General features: G+C 36.8%; 1 protein-coding gene across 10 annotated transcripts in view; it reads right to left on the bottom strand.

Annotated features, from left to right (window-relative positions):
* Nucleotides 1–20,775, bottom strand: part of TANC2 (tetratricopeptide repeat, ankyrin repeat and coiled-coil containing 2) — a 361,538-nt gene that overhangs the window by 106,790 nt on the left and 233,973 nt on the right. For all 10 annotated transcript variants that reach the window (XR_010408383.1, XM_064582223.1, XM_064582220.1 and 7 more), the window contains one exon: nt 8,599–8,724. Coding sequence is in view for 9 of the 10 variants with exons in the window: in XM_064582223.1 (XP_064438293.1) it covers nt 8,599–8,724 (126 nt within the window). In the remaining variant the exon portion in view is untranslated. The remainder of the gene's footprint in view (nt 1–8,598; nt 8,725–20,775) is intronic.

Genomic DNA, 20,775 nt, shown 5'->3' with positions numbered 1-20,775 from the left:
TCAAAGAGTTGTGAGGATTAAAAAAGAACATGTTTAAAGCTCTTAGCACTGTGCCTACAAAGAATAAGAACTCCAATAAATGTAAGTTATTATTTTTATATCTGTCTGAAAGTGTCCCATTCTCAACACTTGTCTTAGTGTTTTAAGAAGTCCATTGTATTCTATTAATGTGGGGGTAAAAAAAGGAAGAGGCTTATTTTACTCTGAAAAATTATACTTTGAGTCTTTGAGTAACTGTATATTAAATTTCAGCTTTCTGACATTGGTCTTATAGGAAAACATTTGTTGAGAAAAATCTGGAGTCATTGCTGAGTGGAATTTTCAGGAAGTTATTTTCCCTTTGGAAAATAGTAAAGGAAATAAGGAAAGCCTAACTCTCAAAAGTTGTCAATTTTTACATGTTAAATACCTCACAATGTAGGGAAAATATAAAAACAGTAAAGCTTCTGAAATGCGAAACATTTGATAAAATAATTATATAACTATGTTAACAGAGTTTTACGCTATTAAATTATTGGCCTTGAATGTGAGATATGAGATATATTTTTATTGGAGCATCAAAACTGGTTAATTAGTTGAAATTTTAGATTAAACTTTTTTTTTTTTTAATGTAGGCTCCATGGGCCCCAACGTGGGGCTCGAACTCATGACCCTGAGATCAAGACTGAGATGAGATGAAGAGTTAGACACTCAACTGACTGAGCCCTTAAGATCAGACACTCAATCCAGGTGCCCCTGAGAGTAAACATTTTTAAGTGAACTCTCAGTGATGAAACACCTATGGTCCTACAAAGGAAATTTTCCAGTTCTATATTTTATTATATCTTGGGGAGTAATTCCATTAAAAAATTTTTTTTTTATTTGAGAGTGAGAGAGCGAGCGAGCATGGGGAAGGGCAGAGTCAGAGGGAGAAGCAGGCTTCCCACTGAGCAGGGAGCCCCACATGGGGCTCGATCCCAGGACCCTGAGATCATGACCTAAGCCGAAGGCAGACACTTAACCGACAGACACCCAGGAGCCCCACCATAAAAAAAAAAACTTCTATATAGACGACTGGAGAGTTTAAATCATTTTACAGAATCAAAAACTGTTTTGCAAAGGGTTACCTAAGTAAATTTACTGGCAATATGATTACTTAATAAGATTTAGTCACTTTTGGAGAAAATAATGATAGATTAACTGGGAAGCTCATCCTTTAAATTTCATTTAGATCAAAACATCAAAATGTCATAATGGTTACTTATTTTTCCTTTATTGCACTTAAGGCATTTAAAAATATTTTCAGTGATTTATTATTGCAGAATTAGATATCATGATTAGAATCTCTTTCATGTTACTCCACAGACTTTCTTTAAGTAGTGTGTTATTTAATGCAAGGGGTTAATATGTGAGTGTTAGAAGAACCTGTGTTTTACAGATATGTTTTATAGTCTCTTCTCTTTCTCAAAGGCTATTTCTCCCTTGTGGGTCGTGTAGGGAAACTTTGTTGTATATTAGCTACTGTTTGGATTCTCAAACTTTAAGATGAAATTTACTAAATAAGACTGGCTTACATAAAAACCAGATCTGTGCACCTATCTGGAGCTACTTTTTTATTTTATTTTATTTTTAAAGATTTTATCCATTTGACAGAGACAGCAAGAGAGGGAACACAAGCAGGGGGAGTGGGAGAGGGAGAAGCAGGCTCCCCTTGGAGTAGGGAGCCCGATGTGGGGCTTGATCCCAGGACCCTGGGATCATGACCTGAGCCGAAGGCAGACGCTTAACAACTGAGCCACCCAGGCGCCCCTGGAGCTACTTTAATAAATAGTGATCTGCTTTAAAAAAAATCATAGCCAGACTACTACAAAAAGCATAAACTAGTTTCCAGCAGACATTCAAAGACATCCAGCTTGAATGCTGCATTTCAAATTTTAAGGTACTTTCCAAAAGAGCTGACTGGGGGTGCGAGGGTCAACTTCATACAATTAAAGATTACAATCTACCCATCTAATATTTATCTATAGGCAGTATGTGCATGCAACTTTACTTTTGGATTTTAAAAGAAATCTAATCTTGTAAAAATAGAACAGTGAACAGTGAGACAGAAGACAATGATGGAAATATTCTCTTGTAAATGTAAGAGCCAACCAGGTCATGATCAAGATGACTAAGAACCTCAAGGGTGTGTGACTCAGTGGGCTAATGCAAGAGTATTAGCTTCATGACATGCATCTTAGTCATCTTCATAATGAATTCATTGTATTGGAAAAGGGGCTCATAAATATTGTGATGCACTGATTTTATTTGATGAAAATTCAGTATTTTGCTTTGACAAAGCCACGTTAACTGTGGCAGGGTCAATTTCATATAAATTCTGCCAATGAGTCAGATTATCATTTGCACATATGCCCTCCCACCTAGTATCTACTAAGGTAGCTATGAACTAAAGCCAATGCCTGTGAATGGACATTTAGTAATGGGATTTAGTAAAAGTCCTAGGGAAACCAACATATATTAGGAAATAAGTTTTAATTAGGAATGTGTAATCTCTTCAAGCAGAACAGTGTTAGAATATTATCATTAATAATTTATTGTTAATTTACACCAAGTAGCTACTACTAGAAGACAGTAATGCTATGATTTGTTTTGTGTATTTTAATTCTCACTTGTTCCCTTTACATATTCCATCATAAGATTTATTACATTTATCCATAAAAACCAACAACCTCTTTCGTTCTTTGGCAGACAGCAAACTTGGTTTCTGTCTTTTTCTGTGGAAGAAGAGAGTCCATTAAGATGGTCAGAAAGAGTGAGTTTTCAGGTAGGTTATTTCTAGCCTAACTCCACATTAACACAATGGTGATTAAACTTTTAAAAATGGACCCCAAATAATTTTTAAAACTTGAATTAAAAACTTTAATAATGTTTCAAATTAGCATCTATCAAGGACATTAGGCTTTGAGACTAGAAAAGGCACTTATGGTTGGTTAACCAGCTATATACTCTGCTGTTAGTACACAATCTTCCGTAACTGTTTTACCATTAGAGCTCAGGCTCTTGGATGGTTGACAGCTAGGAATTTACTAACTTCCTGCAATGGGATCCTGGACAGTGCACTTATGTGACCTTCTCCCCATTGTTAGGCTGGGTCTCTGGAAACATCAATTTTGGTAGAACAGTTGTTCAAAACAGCTGCCTTGAGAAGTAAAAAAAAGAGACTTTTTACTAATGAAGCAAATGTGAATGTTTTTAAAAAATTCTTTCTACTGCTTTTTTTTAATTCTGTATTTTATCTTCGCTCTGGGTTTTTTGTTTTGTTTTGTTTTGTTTTGGGAAATGTTAGTGTTAATACCCCCACTTAAGATCCAAATGCTAGCTCAGATGATACCCAGCCACTTCTGCTTCAGTGGTCAAAACACTACCATTATGATCAAACAACTGTAGTTATTATTAAGGTAACTATTAAATGAACTAGCAGTCTTTTTTTTTTATTAATTCAAATAAACATTTATTGCACAGGTACTCTGGCAACTGTTTTAAGTGTTGGATTTCATGCAGAATTTCATTGAGTCAGTACTCAATGACAGAGCCATTCTGCATCAACTCTGGGAATAATCTGTAAGGTTTTAGTCATTGCATTTAAATAACACAACGAAAGAACATCAGTGAAAACAGGCTGGCTCTTCTAATACAAAGTTAGCGTAATAAATGCTAGTGATAAGATGATTAAAGAATTATACACTGACAGCTTAGAATTCCAGAATGAAGGGATCTCTTGAAACCTAAGTGAACTCAGGACAAATGTCCAAAATTACCTTTTTTTTTTTTTTTTAAAGATTTTATTTATTTATTTGACAGACAGAGACACAGCGAGAGAGGGAACACAAGCAGGGGGAGTGGGAGAGGGAGAAGCAGGCTTCCCGCGAAGCAGGGAGCCCGATGCGGGGCTCGATCCCAGGACCCCAGAATCATGACCTGAGCCGAAGGCAGATGCTTAATGACTGAGCCACCCCGGCACCCCTCAAAAAGTACTTCTATACAAAGCTCGAAGAGTAGAGCCTGTCAGCTACAAGAAGTCCTGCTAGTGTGGAACTATAAAAAGATGTGAAAAACTTAGGTAGACAGAGAAAGACAAATACCACATGATTTCACTTATACATAGAATCTAAAAACAAATGAACAAAACAGACTCTTAAATACAGAGAACAAATGGGTGGCTGCCAGAGGGGAGGGGGTAGGGGAAAGGGTGAAATAGATAGTGGGGATTTAAGAGGTACAAACTTCCAGTCATAAAATAAATAAGTCACGGAGATGAAAAGTACAGCTCGATGCCTGTACTCTTTAACAATGTTTATGAACTACTTTTAACCAATTCTTTTTTTTTTTTTTTAAAGATTTTATTTATTTGAGAGAGAGAGAATGAGAGAGAGCAAGCACATGATAGGGGGGAGGGTCAGAGGGAGAAGCAGACCCCCTGCTGAGCAGGGAGCCCGATGCGGGACTCAATCCAGGGACTCCAGGATCATGACCTGAGCCGAAGGCAGTCGCTTAACCAACTGAGCCACCCAGGCACCCGTTTTAACCAATTTTAAAACTATACTTTTCTTGCATTTCTGTAAATAGACTATATGGTCCTTAAAGATGTAAAGGCACTTCTCTTCAACTGCAGTGGTATTCCCTAAACCAGTGGTTCTTAAAGTGTGATCTGGGGACCCCGGGGGGTTTTCAAGACACTTTCAAGGGATCCACAAAATCAAAACTATTTAATACTGAGAGGTTATTGTCTTTTTCCATGCTCATTCTGTTACAAGTGTAAGATAGAATTATCCAAAGTTTACATGATGTTAACAAATAACAGGTCTACTATTGTTTTTGAAAAATGAACAGATATTTTAACACTTTCTTAGTTTTAACTTCTAATATGGCAAATATCAATAAATATAACTCTTATAAACCCAAGCTTTTAAGGCCCTCAATAATTTTTTTTAAGTGTGTAAAGGGGTGGTGATACCAAAAAGTTTGAGAACTGCTCTAAACAGAGTAATGCAAGAATGCCTGTATGAAGTGCCCAATAAATGCTTGCTACCTCTTTAGATATATCCTCAAAAGATATTATTTCAGATAATCTCTATACTTGGAAACAGTAAATTTAGTAGTCAGCGGATACACTTCAGTGTACATGACCATTAACTACCTTCTCTTAAGATCCAGGGTCATTTAAAACCCATCACTTGTGATTTAAAATCCATTTTTGTGATTAAAAAACTATTTCATAGGACTTGTTTGAGTAATACCTTAAAACATAGAAAGATCTATCTCTAATGTAGAAAGATTTATCTTAGTGTATACTACAAAAGGTTTCAATCACTTTATTACTTTATTAATGTAAGGTTGTTTTACTTCAACCACAGCCAGAAGAAAAATATATAAAACCAAAATATGACTGAAATTTGTATGTTTCTTTAAATAAAATAGAAAGCATGATGTGACATGTTTTCTAAAATTATGCCAGGAAAACAATATGATTCTGTTTCTACAATGAAGTGCAATGTTTTGGATATACCAAGCACAAATTATAAAGGCTTGCAAAGCAGGTCTATAGAAACATAAGGAAAGCCAATCCAAGTTTGCTTTCCTTTCTTGTTAATGTGTTTTAAGTCATATCAGAAGACATAGAGTTTATTTGTAAACAGTTAATTAAGATAACATGTTACTTTTTGAGGGAAGATTAGTATGCTAATTTTAGAAGGCAAAATACTGCTTAGTAAACACCCAGTCTCTTATGGATTAAAGTACTCAACTGAGTGGCATGTTCTAACCATTTAGACTTCTAAAAGAAAAGCTCCTGAAAGAATAGACAACTTTAAGAAACTAAAACACTCATATCATAGCACCTTTATCAATGGAAAAACGGCATCTTCAAGGAGTAGGGTAAACAGTAAGTTGAGAGACTATCTGCAAGGGATATAAAATTAGTTTTGTTAGGAATGCATTATTCAGGCAGAGAGCTCTCTTAGGCATGCTTTGAAAAATCTTTGAATGTACTTTGGTTTTACTGAATGTTTAGGCTGAAGTTCAATGCAATAGCAAAGCTTTTTGTTGTCTTCTAGATATAAGTGATATCTGTGTCTAAAAGCAAGCTCACTAGAATGCATCTGTCAAACATCTTACTAAATCTTTAGATACCAAAGCAGAGATTATACCATCAAGTATCAACAGAACCCAACACGAAGGGTTCTCAAAAATACACAGCTGCAATCTGTCAATGGATTTTGTTTTCTACTTTCAGGCATACCTTGTTTTGTTGTGTTTCACATGCAGACAATTCCTTTTTTTTTTTTTTAACAACTTGAAGGTCTGTTGCAACCCTGCATTGAGCAAGTCTGCTGGTGCCATTTGCCAACAGCAATTGCTCACTTTGTCTCTGTGTCACATTTTGGTAATTTGTGCAATATTTCAAATATTTTCATCATTATTTTATTTGTTAGGGTGATCTGTGATCAGTGATTATGACTCACTAAAAGCTCAGATGATGGTTACCATTTTTTAAGCATTAAAGTATTTTGAAGATCTTTTTAAAATTTATTTATTTGAGAGAGAGCAGGAACAGGAGGAGGGGCAGAGGGAGAGGGAGAAGCAGACTCCCTGCTGAGCACAGAGTCCAACGTGGGGCTCCATCCCAGGACCTTGGGATCATAACCTGAGCGGAAGGCGGACGCTTAACTGACTGAGTAACCCAGGCACCCCTAAGCAATAAAGTATTTTAAAATCAAGGTATGCACATTGGTTTTTTTAGACAATGCTTTTACACACCTAGTAAACTACAGTATAATGTAAACATAACTTTTATAGGTACTGGGAAACCAAAAAATCCATTTGACTTGCTTTATTGTGATAGTCACTTTAAAATTGCAGTGGTCTGAAACTGAAACCATAGGATCTCTGAAGGATGCCTGCAGTACAAAATCCATTATTCAACGACTAGCAAAGCAGAAAATAAAATAATTAATATATGTTTTCCAGTAATGAAATGCAAGATGATGTTAATGCAGATTTTCAGCCAAATCTGAAGGTCTATATAGATCAATAGTTGTAGCCAATCTTTTTTTTTTTTTTTTTAGTTTAAATTCCAGTTAATGTACAGTGTAATAATAGTTTCAGGTGTACAATTTAGTGATTCAACACACATAACACCCAGTGCTCATCAAGACAAGTACGCTCCTTAATCCCCATCACCTATTTAACTCATCCTGCCCTCCCCGCCGCAACCCCGTAACCATCAGTTTGTTCTCTACAGCTAAGAGTCTGTTTCTTGGTTTGCCTCTCTCTTTTTTCCCCTATGATCATTTTGTTTCTTAAATTCCACATGTGAGTGAAATCGTGTGTTCAATCTTCTTTATTATGGCTATGCATTCTGGTTTTGGCACAAATCATTTATTTAGTCTTTTGACTAGATTTATTCAGGCTTTGAATATAATCAATCAATCAGCACTAAGTAGTGTTAAATATACTAAAGTATATATACTAAAGTAATGCTTAATATAATGCCACTTCCTAGGCTGGAAATACTCAGCTGTATATACTAAGCAACTAGCATGTGGCTTAACTGAAGAAATGGTGAGTAGGATGAATAGGACTGGGAACCAAAACTGACTGAGGTCATCAACTCACTATAGTAGATGGGAGGTTTGGCAACTGCAGCAATACAACCAATTACTTTATGCTCCTAGTTGCGCAGTCATCATTGAAAAATTATCAGCACAATGACTTCCAGAATGGACAGCAGGCATGAATGTAACCCTTCCTGTGTGAGTTATGCATGCAGTACTATACAGATTAGCACTGGACAAGGGGTGAGGAGGAGAGCAAAGGAAAGATGAAAACAAGCTAGGAGATAAAATTTAAAAAGGCACTTGGGATATTAGTACTGTGGGTACCAGAAAAAGCCGACCACCTATCTGGTAAGGCTATCAGAGATGGTTTGGTTCATTTTGCACAAACCAGAGGCACAAGCAGCAATACCACTAACAGGTCTCTCACCTAGATTGTCTTTTGAAAGGATCAACAGAATGAAAAGTCTCTGAAAAGATTAGGTTCCTGATTGTAGAAACAAGTAGTATGCATAAAAAGTGTGAAGAAACTGTTGCCTGAGTGGGAAAGGGATGTTGTTTAAATGTTTCCAGGAGAGGACTAGAATTACTGTCTGAAACTCCAAGTAAATAAAAGTACTGTATGTCATCAGAAGTGGCTGCTAGGATGAAGATGAAATAAATGCTCTATGAAATATGTGACTATTAGCACCAAGCTCACACTAGGGCTGAAGTGAATCAACACTCACTTCTGAAATCCAGGACCTTAAAAAGGTTGTTTCCTCCATCACCACTTTTACCCTTGTTTCTTTTGAGAATTTCAAGGATCAATGCTTCCAACTGTTCAAAATTACAATGTCTATGATGAATATAATGTATTTGTGTTTATCTTTCTCTTCTATGGTGACATGCTCATTTTTTAAGTGAGGCTTCAGTAAGAGTGGAAATAGGAAACAAACTTTTTGCCTACTGCCCATGTCCACTTTTGCCTGGGAATCACCAGGCAAAGCCCTTCTGGAGCTCTAACCTCTTAAATCCTGTTGTGTGCGAGCACCGCCCATGCTTTGTCTCGGCATTCGAAGAGAAGTTCTCAAAGGTGTATGTCTCTGCTCATCCAGGTAAGCAAGGTCCTCCAAGTGGGCAGAGCTGGTGGCTGACAAGACAGAAAAGTTTAGTCAGAATATGTAAGTTTAGAAAACTTTCAGTTCGTCTGTATTATCCCAACTTGGGAATCAGAGCTCACTCCAGCATTTACATCTACCAAGGGTTTGTTGAACTCACGGTCCTTGTCAGTGTCCCGAACATGTGCCAGGAGAAAAATGTCAAGAGTTGTCTTCAGCTCCTTCAACACTATCAACTGCCTGAACTTATGAAGAGTACTAGCAACAAGTTAGCAAACACATTAGTACCTGAAAACAAAAATTATTAATTTTTTGCTTCTTTGAGGTCACAAATACCATTTGTAGAACAAGGCATAAACACCATCAGTGGAGAAACATGTTCCAAATTATACTGAGCTGTAAGAAAAACATGAAGCTCTGTTTTCAACATTTTCCCTTCATGCTAAAGAATGAAATATGAAAACATTCTGAAAACAATTTTCAAGTGTATATATCTATTGGAAAGATGGGTATCAGGACAACAGATAGAGAACTGCTGAAGAGTCTTTAGGGAACTGCCAATGTCCATGAATTCCAAAGAACACTTAGTTGCTCTCTGAACACAGTCAGGTAATAATGGCCCCCCATTGCACGTATAAACCCTTTAACCCAGACACAACAGGGAGAGGGAAAATGGCATGGGTCCTGGCACTGCTATATACTGAGAGCTGTTGGGAACATTCACAATGAACCAAAAAGTGAAGAAATTAAGAATCAGGAAGCCCTGAAGAACAAAACGGTTTTTAACAACAGCAACAACACGCCCAAACTTCTGTCAGAATACAATCAGTTAGAGCTTATAAATTATTAATTAAACTGCTGGTTCAGTTTGTTGCTAATTATGTACGATACTGTGCCAGGGGTTATTCAGTTCTTCAATGGCAATTATTTACCAAGAGCTTACTGTGTGCCAGGCCCTGTTCTTGATGCCCTCCCTGGCTTAGCTGCCAGCTTACTTCTGGTGACTGTTTGAGTGGCTGAGAGGAACCAAAATGAGATCACTCTTGGCTGCAGAGCTCTAATGAAGATAATGTCCATATCCCCAGTTGAGATAAGACACAAACAACAATCTAAGGTGGATTATGACTAAGTGGCACAAAGAAAGTCACAAAGTGCTCTCTGAGCTGAAAAAGTGGGGGGGGGGGGAGACGGAGAAAAACAGAATAGAGGTAGAGACAGACAGAAAAGAATAAGAGAGAACATGTGCAAGAGACATATACTCCCTTCATCCTTCAACTATTGCAATTACCTCAGTTACTTGGGTCTACTGGAAACCTAGACAAGAGGAACTTATCCAAATTTATAGATATAGTTTCTATGGGAAACAAAAGTCTCTGAAAGCTCATCTAGGGAAGTAAACCAAGAAAAGGAAGTTAAATGCCACATTACACATCAGTAGGAGAGAGCTCAGAGGAATAAGAGATAATCTTGATCTCCGCATTCTGAAATTAAAACTATCCAGAATAGATTACTTTTTAATCTTTTACTTAAAAACACTGGAGGCAATGACTCTTACACCATTCCCACTGGGAGAGTGACAGAGGAATAAGAGATAATCTTGATCTCTGCATTTGGAAACTAAAACTATCCAGAAAAGATAACTCTGTGGTTCTGTGAATTAGTTCTTTCTTATGTTTATTAGTCCCTCCTGCTTTAATCAGTCTGTTTTCCTTTGTTTGGTTCTTCGTCTATATGTGTGTAGCTATCAAAAAAAAGGTAAGGAAGAAAAAAAAAAAAGAGCCCTCAGAATTCCCATCCCCACAGAGCCCTCCTTGGAGGGGAGAAATATTAGCATCAGCTGAGCAGGGCCCCTTACACAGAGATCAGTTTCAGCTTTGTAGGGCCCTTCCTCCAAGTTCCTCTGGTATAATAACCCCAACCTCTTCTTGTGACACAGACTCTGAGGTGGTAGGTGCTTCCTGCAGTTGCCAAGTCCATGATGCCTCAGTGTTTTCTTTTTCCCTTTCCAGTTCATTTAAACATAGTCAACCATTCTTTACATTTCAGATTTTCTGGTAAAATAACTGTGGTTTCTGTCTCCTGGCTAGCCCCTGACTGATACACTATTGAAAATAACAGAGCAGTAATCCTTTCATATGTTGATGATAAAGCAATACCACAGAATGAAGATGTGAAAGGAATCTTCATCACGGTCACCTAGTCCAAAGGTCAGCACACTAAGGCCTGCTGCCTATTTTTGTAAATAAAGTTTACTGGAACACAGCTTTGCCCGTTTGTTAAGCATTCTTTTACAACAGAGTTGAGTAGTTTTGAGAGAGGCCATATTGGCCTGCAAAGCCTAAAATACTAGCTGGCCTTTTTTTTTTTTTTTTAGATTATTTATTTATTTATTTATTTGAGAGAGAGAGAATGAGAGACAGAGAGCATGAGAGAGAGGAGGGAGGGTCAGAGGGAGAAGCAGACTCCCTGCTGAGCAGGGAGCCCGACGCGGGACTCGATCCAGGGACTCCAGGATCATGACCTGAGCCGAAGGCAGTGGCTTAACCAACTGAGCCACCCAGGCGCCCACTAACTGGCCTTTTAATAAGAAGTTTGTTGAGGGGCGCCTGGGTGGCTCAGTTGTTAAGCATCTGCCTTCGGCTCAGGTCGTGATCCCGGGGTCCTGGGATCGAGCCCCGCATCGGGCTCCCTGCTCAGCGGGAAGCCTGCTTCTCCCTCTCCCACTCAGCCTGCTTGTGCTCCCTCTCTCACTGTCACTCTGTCAAATAAATAAATAAAATCTTAAAAAAAAAAAAAAAGTTTGTTGACCCCAAACTAGTCAAATCCCCTCATTTTACAGATTAGTACTGTAGAGTGACTTGTCTACAGTGAATCACTCATTTATGGTAGAGCCAGGCCTCAAAACCAGACATCTGGTCCATCGGTCCAGTGAGTGCTATTTGCATTGTGCCCCTTCTCCCCTTTTAAAGCTAAACAGATTTAACTCTTCCTTAAAAAGCTTATTTTCATCCCTTCTTCATCTTTGTCACTTTCCCTCAACTCCCTGTTTTTTATGGCTTCATAGAGCAGTAACCAAATGTGGGCAAGTAAAGACCTTGTAATGCAAAGTGAAGGTGCTTACTAAAACTCCACACTGCAAATATTTCCACAGTAAGAAACAAAAGAACAAACAAAAGCCCCCAAATTTGTTATTTTTTTAATGAGAAAAATACATATAAGGTACTTCCTAAAGCTGATAAACTGAGAGTAATATGAAAAGAGTATCAATGACAATGAGAACCTTTTACTGACATTAAAATAAAACTCAAATGAAACCCTTAACAGCTGGATGAGTGGTTAGTTTTGGGTTACCACTATGGTAATATAAATGGCACATTATATAATTTTAAAGCAAGGTTCTCTTACTAAAATGGTTCTATATGCCAATGCACTAAAATGGTTTCATACGTTTTAATAAAAAGAGAACGTATATTTCATTAACAGTAGGTGGAAAGATACAGCAACAACATGGAGTGGAGCAAAAAGCTGTGTTAAGGAAAAAAGAGCCCTTTTTTCTATATTATATTCATCTATGAATCTTTTAAAGATTAAACTCAGGGAGATCTATACTTTGAGTATAGATTTGAGTAACAGATAATTCATTTTAATTTCTCCTTACTGAAAAGACCTCCTGGCAAGTACTCTTAGCCCCAGCCTTACTCTCACAGGGTCAGCTTCCTATTCAAAGAGCTGCTGACAGCATTTGTGAAATATAAACGTTGAGTGTGAACTTAACAAGCTTTGCCAAACGAACCTTTACTATCTTAATTCCTAGGAAAATGGACATCAATTGTCCTATTGCTTTCTTTCACAAAACCAAGAAATGTAGTAAAGATATTTTGGAATGAGCACACGTCTCAATTTCAGTCAGATGACATTAGGAGAAAAAGACAAATACTCTAATTATTGAGCTGAATGAACGGTTCATTCCTCTACAAATCCAAATACTCGTAGGCAAACAGTGAACTAAAGAAAAGCAGTGATGTTCACTATCAAGTGCCAGAGCTCCGAAGCCCTGATTCAGGGCACAGACAGATCTCAAATCAGCTAATGGGGAACTATTGTTTTAATCCAGATTGCAAATAAATTATGTTTAGTGTTACTTAAGTCTATTAAAACATTTGTTCTTTTTCTTCTTTTAGCAATCAGTATCTTTTTGTTGATCTCTGAATCTATCACAACTTCCTCTACCAAATAATCCAAAATATTTTTGCACTGCCTTTATCCCTTATTAAATCATTATTCTCCTTAGTCTTATTTTGTTTCTCACTGCTTCATCATTTTCAAAATTCTTGCCCGTTATTTAAAGGGATATGAGACAAATATTGGAAAGATGAACCAGGAGACCTAGAAGTCTGTTAGCTGTGGCCCTTTGTTGTATTAGCTGTATAGGGGTACTCTCCCTCATGATCACTTGAGTCTTTTCCATTTGCAAGCCACTTTCTGAGAAGTCTGTCGTAGTTTGTCAAACATCTCACTCTCTGTCAAATTTGCTCAGGCTGCATTTTCTCTGCTTCTCTAACTGATCCTCCAGTCAAAATTAATTGCTTCTCCCCTTTAGCAACCACATACATATATTGCTAATTAGAACCTGTGTTATTCAGCTACTTGCCTACGTGACTGTCTTCCCTTGTTATAGCAGGTTCTGGAAGGCAAGAAAGCAATGTCTGATTTATCTTTGATAACCCTGTCCCTTCAGAGTAAGTCAGAGTACCCTGCACATAATGCTCAATATAGAACTGAATTCCAGACTAGTCCTACCTAGATTTAGATATATGTCTGGCTCTAGCTTCACCCTTCTCATTGCTCTGTTTAATGCTTACTAGACATCGCTATGATAATACGCTCGGCTCCAATGATGTTCATATAAACTTCCTTCAAGTACTGCTGGTCCCTCTTCTATAGCACATATTTCTATCATACTATCATACTAAATTACTTACTTATTATGTTTATTTTCTCTGACTAGAATGTAAACTCCAAGGGGGGGGGAGGGAGTTCTGTTTTGTTTACTGATGTTTCTCAAGTGTTTTGAACAGTGCCTGCCATATATACAGTACAAGTTCAATAAACACTTGTCTAATAACTGAATAAGTGTATTTAACATACACTTTGTGTTTTGGCTACATTTAAATGATCAGTGAATGACAAATTAGGTTTTGTCTTAGGGGGTTATTTGAAAGCTAAGGATGAAGGAGGTGGCGATAGCAAGGATGTCTTGCATATCTTCATCCCATACAAACACCAACGGCAGATCTACAGGGACATCCATATTCCCACCTCACGGTGGTACTCTTACTGTGAAACTGTCCTGGCAAGTTTTTTTGAGACAGTTCCATCAAGTTAAATTACTACTATAATATTTAACGAACACTTTCCAGATACAGGCGTAGGAGATAACTAGGTAAGTCGAAGTGAACTGAAGAAAGAGGAAAAAAAATCTACAATAAAAAAAATTTTATGTGAAAAGAAAATGCTTTAAAAAGTAAACTTCTACGTAAAATCTATCTCTAAGTAAAACTTATGTCGTTAAAAATCCTTGTTTTCAGAGAAGGAAGAGGGAAGTGGGAAAAGGGAGCATATATATATTTTTTGAGATCTCATAGGATTGGAACAGCTGATTCATTTATAGAACATTTAACTGACATACTTTTTTGAAGTCAAAATAACTTAACAAATAAGTGGGCAGAAAAAAATCCAGCAGACAGCATTTGGTACAAAACATTCCAGAGGCAACTCTATATTGAGTATGAAACCAGTCTGAATTGTTTCTTCTTATATCAGTTGTCACTAGTGAAACCAGATTTTAGTAGCACGACTGTCATGCTGGCTGACCTGAGCAGGGAGCTTGGAATGATGTTATGTTTGCTACAGCCTGGGCAAGAAGCCACTCTGCTGTCCTTATACCCTTGATTCATAAAGCCAACATTCTGACTGCTGAAAAGCCCGTATTTTCTTCTTTATAAAATCTCCATTACAGCTTCTGATTGGATTCATCTAAATCCCCCATGATTCCCATTTTGCATTTACCTGATTCTTAAGATCCTTTTCTTAGGAAAACGTGCAGCTCCAAACATTAACAAGTAGATGGTGAGAGTTTATATTTTAACTGACTTCCACTGCTTATATGTTTCCTTGACAGACTCCTCATTTTCACACAAAGCACTGAGGACAACTGCTGCAAGTGAGTATTTCCTACTTCCCACATCCCTCCAATTCCCAGCCAATCTCATTTTAAGACATTAAGGATGACCAGAGACATCCTACTCTCTGATAATTTCTGCCATGCAACCGCAAGTCCACAAGGTTTTCTAATTCCTTCCAACACAACGAGCTTAAAAAAATAAACATACAGTAGTGATTTACATTTTGAAAACAATAAAAGACAGTCGTTTTTATTTTCTGCATCTTAGAATTTTAAACATGTAATTACATCTGAATTTATACTCAGAAAACTGAGCTACTCCAGGAAAAACTCAAGCCTTGATGGTAGAGATTGCCAAAACTCAGCTTTAATCATTCTGTCATTCGAGTTAGAAGTTTTTATTTTCAGTAAATAGCACTACCTTCATATGTGGTATATGGTGGAGCTTTTAAATGGTACATCTAAGTACAGACTTTACTTGTTTGAATCTTTATGCGTCTGAAAGTATACAGCTTTTGGACCAATCTAATGGATCAATATATTTATACTTACAATAATCAGACTTCTATTTTAATAGTTAATAAAGAGTATATGGTTGTTTTAAAAATTTCCTTACATATATATTTTCCATTTATGTTGCAGATGAGTTCAAAGCTCAGAAAAAAGTTAAAAAAAAAAATCATCATAAACATTTGCATATGTACTGACCCCACTTCTTCTAGGTAAAGTGTTATAAAAGTGTCCTTCCCATTCTTTTTAAAATCAAGGGTCTTATGGAATAACAAAGACAATTTTATTCTTTAGAGTTCAATGCAGCAAATTAATTTAAATAATTCCTTGACAATTTCCTAGTCCTGCCAGAAGATATGGCCCCATAAAGACACCAATGAGCTCAGGCAAAAGAGGGTGATTCTCTTCCCCAAGCAGGGAAAAGTCTGTAACACAGCAATGACCATTTAAACGATTATTCCCCCAGATTTTCTAAAGTGACGTGAATGGTATTTTCACATCATTATTCAACATTATTTCGTCTCTAAAGTAGTTACATTATTCATACTGAGATAAAGTTTTAAAAAGAAGGGAAATTTAAGAGTTGGATTTGAACAAGGTCTTTTATAACTGGCATTATTTTTTCCCTCAACTGTTCATATGCTTAGAGTAATTTAATAAGTATAAATAAATATAATGGGTTTTTTCCCCTCTATTTTAAGCTATCTCGTATTTGAAATCCTCAGTTACTACTGTTCACCAAGGAGATTTGAGTATTTGATCTTCCCACACTTTGGGGAACCACTCATATGTGCACATTAGAAAATAAAGGAAAATAAGTATTTCTAGAGCTATAGCAAGAGCTATATCTAGAGTATATCTAGAGAGGACCTCCAGAGCTAAGAAAATTTGTTTTAAAAAATGATTTAGATACCTAATCATTTTAACTATCAGAGGTTGTGGTCTTATCAAATATTTATACAACATTACACAGTAATATTTATACAACATTACACAGCATGACAATTCCTTGTGAAAGTAACTTCATTTCTCCACATTCTGGAAACATTTTCAACCTATAATCTATTAAATTTTGAAGATAACTGAGCCCTCTGGTTTATAGTTCACTTTCCTGCCTCTTTGTGAGGATACTGACACCATGGTTTCCAGATACAGAAAACAATCCAATACAAACTATTCCCTGACCTACGACTTGCCTGCAGCAACACTAGATCTGTTTATATTACATTCAACAATGACAAGAAATAATTCTCTGATGAAGTATGCTCATACTTCAATACAGTCCATTTGCACTGACAGTATAAAATCCTATTCTCTAGGACAGATCTATCTGGCTTCTTTTTTTTCTTTCCCCTTTTAAACTTTTTTTTTTTTTTAAAGATTTTATTTATTTGAGAGGAGAGAGAGAGCGAGCACACAAGTGGGGGCGGGGCAGAGGGAGAGGGAGAAGCCGACTCCCCACTGAGCATAGAACCTGGGATCATGACTTGAGCCAAAGGCAGACATTTAACCGAGCCACCCAGGAACCCCTGATCTATCTGGCTTCCAACGGTACATTTACCTTTTACCCTTTTTTTGAACAAGCATGATCAGTATTACTTAAAAATCTGAAAATCTGTGCTAGCCAGAAAGGCCCTAATTATGGTATGAACACTGTGATAAATGGAAAAATAATCAACAGTTATGGTCTATGGGCATAGCAACATAGGCTAATGTTATCCCTCTTATTTTTTTGAACATGGGGGAGGGGCAGGAGAGGGAAAAGAAGAGGGTAGAAAGAATTTAACTGAGTATAGAAAATATTTTCCAATACTTGAATTTAAAACAAATAAACCCCAGTAACAAAAATCACTGTTTTGTGATATTTGATATAAACAGTGTACTTTCTGTTAAAAAGATAAAAAATGACACCAAAAGCCTGATCCAAAAAAAAGAAAAATTTGATAAATTGATGTGATCAAAATGTTTGTGCTTCAAAATACATCAATGAAAAAGTGAAAAGATAAGCAACAGACTTGGAGAAAATATTTTGCAAACCCATTGTTTGATAAAGCATTGTATCCAGAATATACAACAAATGCTTACAACTCAATAAGACAAACAACCCAACAACAATAAAAAAATGTGCAAAGGGTTTGAAAAGATATTTTACCAAAGAAGATATATGAATAACTAATAAGCACAGAATATAAGCTCAACATCATCAGTCATTAAGAAAATGCAAATTAAAACTATAACAAGATAGTATTTCACACCCACCCAAGTAACTATAATAAGAGATAAAGACAGTAACAAATGGTAGAGAGAATGTGGAGAAACAGGAATCCACACATACGTTATGGGTGGGAATGTAAAATGGTGCAGCTACTTTAGAAACCAGTTTGGCAATTTCTTAAAAAGTTAAACATAAATTTACCCTATGATACAGCATTTCCACTCCTAGGTATCTATCCAAGAGAAATGAAACCATATGTCCACCCAAAGACTTGCACACGAATGTTCATAGTAGCACTACTCAAAATAGCCAAAAATTGGAAAAAACCTAAATGTCCGTCAACTGGTGAATGGATAAAATGTGGTAGAGGCAAACAAAGGAATACTATTTGCAGTAAAAAGGAACAAACTTCTGATACATGCTATGTCATAGATGAACCTCAACAACATTATGCTAAGAAGCCGGACACAAGAGACCACAGACTATATGACTCCATTTATATGAAAATGTTCAGAAAAGGTAAGTCTACAGAGAAAATACATTAGTGGTTGCCTGGGGCTGGGGATGGGAATAAAATTAATATTAAATAGACAAGAGGACCATGTCATCACGACATGATCTTATTGGGATGATGAAAATATTCTAAAATTGATTTATGGTGGGGGCACCTGGGTGGCTCAGTTGTCAAGCGTCTGCCTTTGGCTCAGGTCATGGGATCCTGGGATATATCCCAGGGTCCTGGGATCGGGCCCTGCATCGGGCTCCTCGCTCTGCGGGAGGCCTGCTTCTCCCTCTCCCACTCCCCCTGCTTGTGTTCCCTCTCTCACTGTGTCTCTCTCTGTCAAATAAATAAATAAAATCTTTAAAAAAATAAAGAAATAAAATTGATTTATGGTGAAGGTTGCATAACTCAGTAAATATGCTATAAATTACTAAATTGGGTGGATTATTTGAAATTGGTGAATTTTATGATATGTAAAATATTAACTCAAATAATTGTTTTTTAAAAAAAGGATAAATTCACACAGAGACTGCTGCTTTAGGACTTTATCTAGGCTAACACTGAACTAAGGTGGCAATTAGAATCACTTCTGGCCAGTTTGGGTACTGATCCTAGGTTTATGGTCTCAACAAGTGGAATACTTTTAGTAAATTATCCATTTGTTGGAGTTACTAGGTTATTTTTCATTTTTATTTATTTTATTTATTTTTTGAGAGAGAGAGGGGTGAGGGGCAAAGGGAGAGAGAGAATCCTAAGTAGGCTCCACACTCAGTGTAGAGCCCAACACGGGACTTGATCTCATGAGATCATGACCTGAGCCGAAATCAAGAGTCTGGTACTTAAACGATTTTTAGTCAACATTAAAAATAGCTATTTCTTCAAAGATCTAGTTATGTCACCAAGAACCACTATCTCTAAACCAAAGGGAAAATTCTTCTAGAAAGACAGAAGCCTAAATACTTTATACATTTTTTAAATTGAGGTACGATTTATATATGTTAACTATATAAATCTTAAGTGAATAGCTCAATAAATGTTTTTATGTGTACATACCCATGCAACCACCATTCAATCAGGATATAGAAGGTTCCCTTGATATTCCCACCAAAGGTAACCACTACCTTAGTTCTATCACCACAGAAATGACATAGTTTTGTCTTGTTTCTCTACACTTTATATAAATATACATATTTCATGTAGTATGCCCTCTCCAAGATGTTGTCGTGGGTACAGCATTCTTTTTCACTGTTGTATAAAATTTATTAAACCAGTCTACTGTTGACGGACATTCGGATGATTTTCAGCTTTTGGGTATTATGAATAAAATGGATATGAACACTCTTATATTTATTTATATTTATTTATTTTTTGGTGAATATAAGGACTTTCCCCCCCCGCCAGTAGTCTCCCTACCCAACATGGGGCCTGAACTCATGACCCTGAGACCAAGAGTCATGTGCTCTACCAACTGAGCCAGCCAGCTTTATTTTTGATGGCCATTCTATGCAGGAGTGTAATTGATAGGTTTTAGGTAACATGCATATACAGCTTTAGACACCTTTAATAGACTTTGCCAAGCACCTTTACAAAGTGCTAGTTCCAGTTTATTATTATACTCCCATTAGCAATGTATGACAATTTCAATTGCATCACATCCGCACTAACACTTGGCATTGTCATTCCTTTCAATTTTGTGGTTATCGGGTAGAGTGGTATCTCACTGCCAGGAAGTGGGAAGGATCTGGTATTTTATTCTACTTCTAACAAGCCGGGACGGTGGAAGACATGAGACATCTAGATCAGAGATGAAAGACATTTCCTTACTCAGAAGAACAGCAAAAGCCAGAGTATCAACATTGGAGCTGCTCTTCTAAGGCAGAATTCCCACAGGCAATACAAAGAGCTGGGTGATAGGAGCACATGCAGATGGCTGTGCTGTAGAAGGGCACCCTGTGCCTACAAATTACTTTGTGTTTTCTAGGAATTTATAAGTGGAATCATATAGTATATTCTCCTTTTTATCGGACTTCTTTCACTCAGTGTAACTATTTTATTTGTATGTGTTGCTGCAGTTCTCAATAGTTCATCTCTTTTTACTGCTAGGTAGTACCCATTGTAAAGATAGGCTCTAATTTCTTTATCCATTCAACTGCTGGTGGCCATTCGGGATGTTCACAATTTTTGGCCATTGACAAATAAAGCTGTACATCTTTGTAAGAACATATACTTTCATTTCCCCTCTATAAATCCAACTGATTTTTTGACCTCCCATGTCTCTTACATATATTATAATCATATATAGGTATATATTATGTATTACATATATAATCTGGATATTATATGTATTATATATGTATTTAAAGATTTTATTTATTTATTTGAAAGAGAGAGAGAGAGATAGCAACAGAGATAGCGAGACAGAGTTTGAGCGGGAAGGAGAGGGAGAAGCAGACTCTCTGCTGAGGAGGGAGCCCGATGCGGGGCTCAATCCCAGGACCCTGAAATCATGACCTGAGCCAAAGGCAGACACTCAATCAACTGAGCCACCCAAGCACCCCTAATATATATAAAGACTCATAAGTAATATTAACCTTTGGAGAGAGGTACTAGATGGAGAGGGGAGTGGCTCTTTCTTTTGTATTTTTTGTTTGAATTTGAATTTTTATTTGATT

The sequence above is a fragment of the Mirounga angustirostris genome, unplaced genomic scaffold (genome assembly GCF_029215605.1).
Source record: "Mirounga angustirostris isolate CCGP_5_RB_7025 unplaced genomic scaffold, mMirAng1.0.hap1 SCAF_17, whole genome shotgun sequence".
NCBI classification, from domain to species: Eukaryota; Metazoa; Chordata; class Mammalia; order Carnivora; family Phocidae; genus Mirounga; species Mirounga angustirostris.
This window is presented reverse-complemented; position numbering and strand designations above follow the sequence as displayed.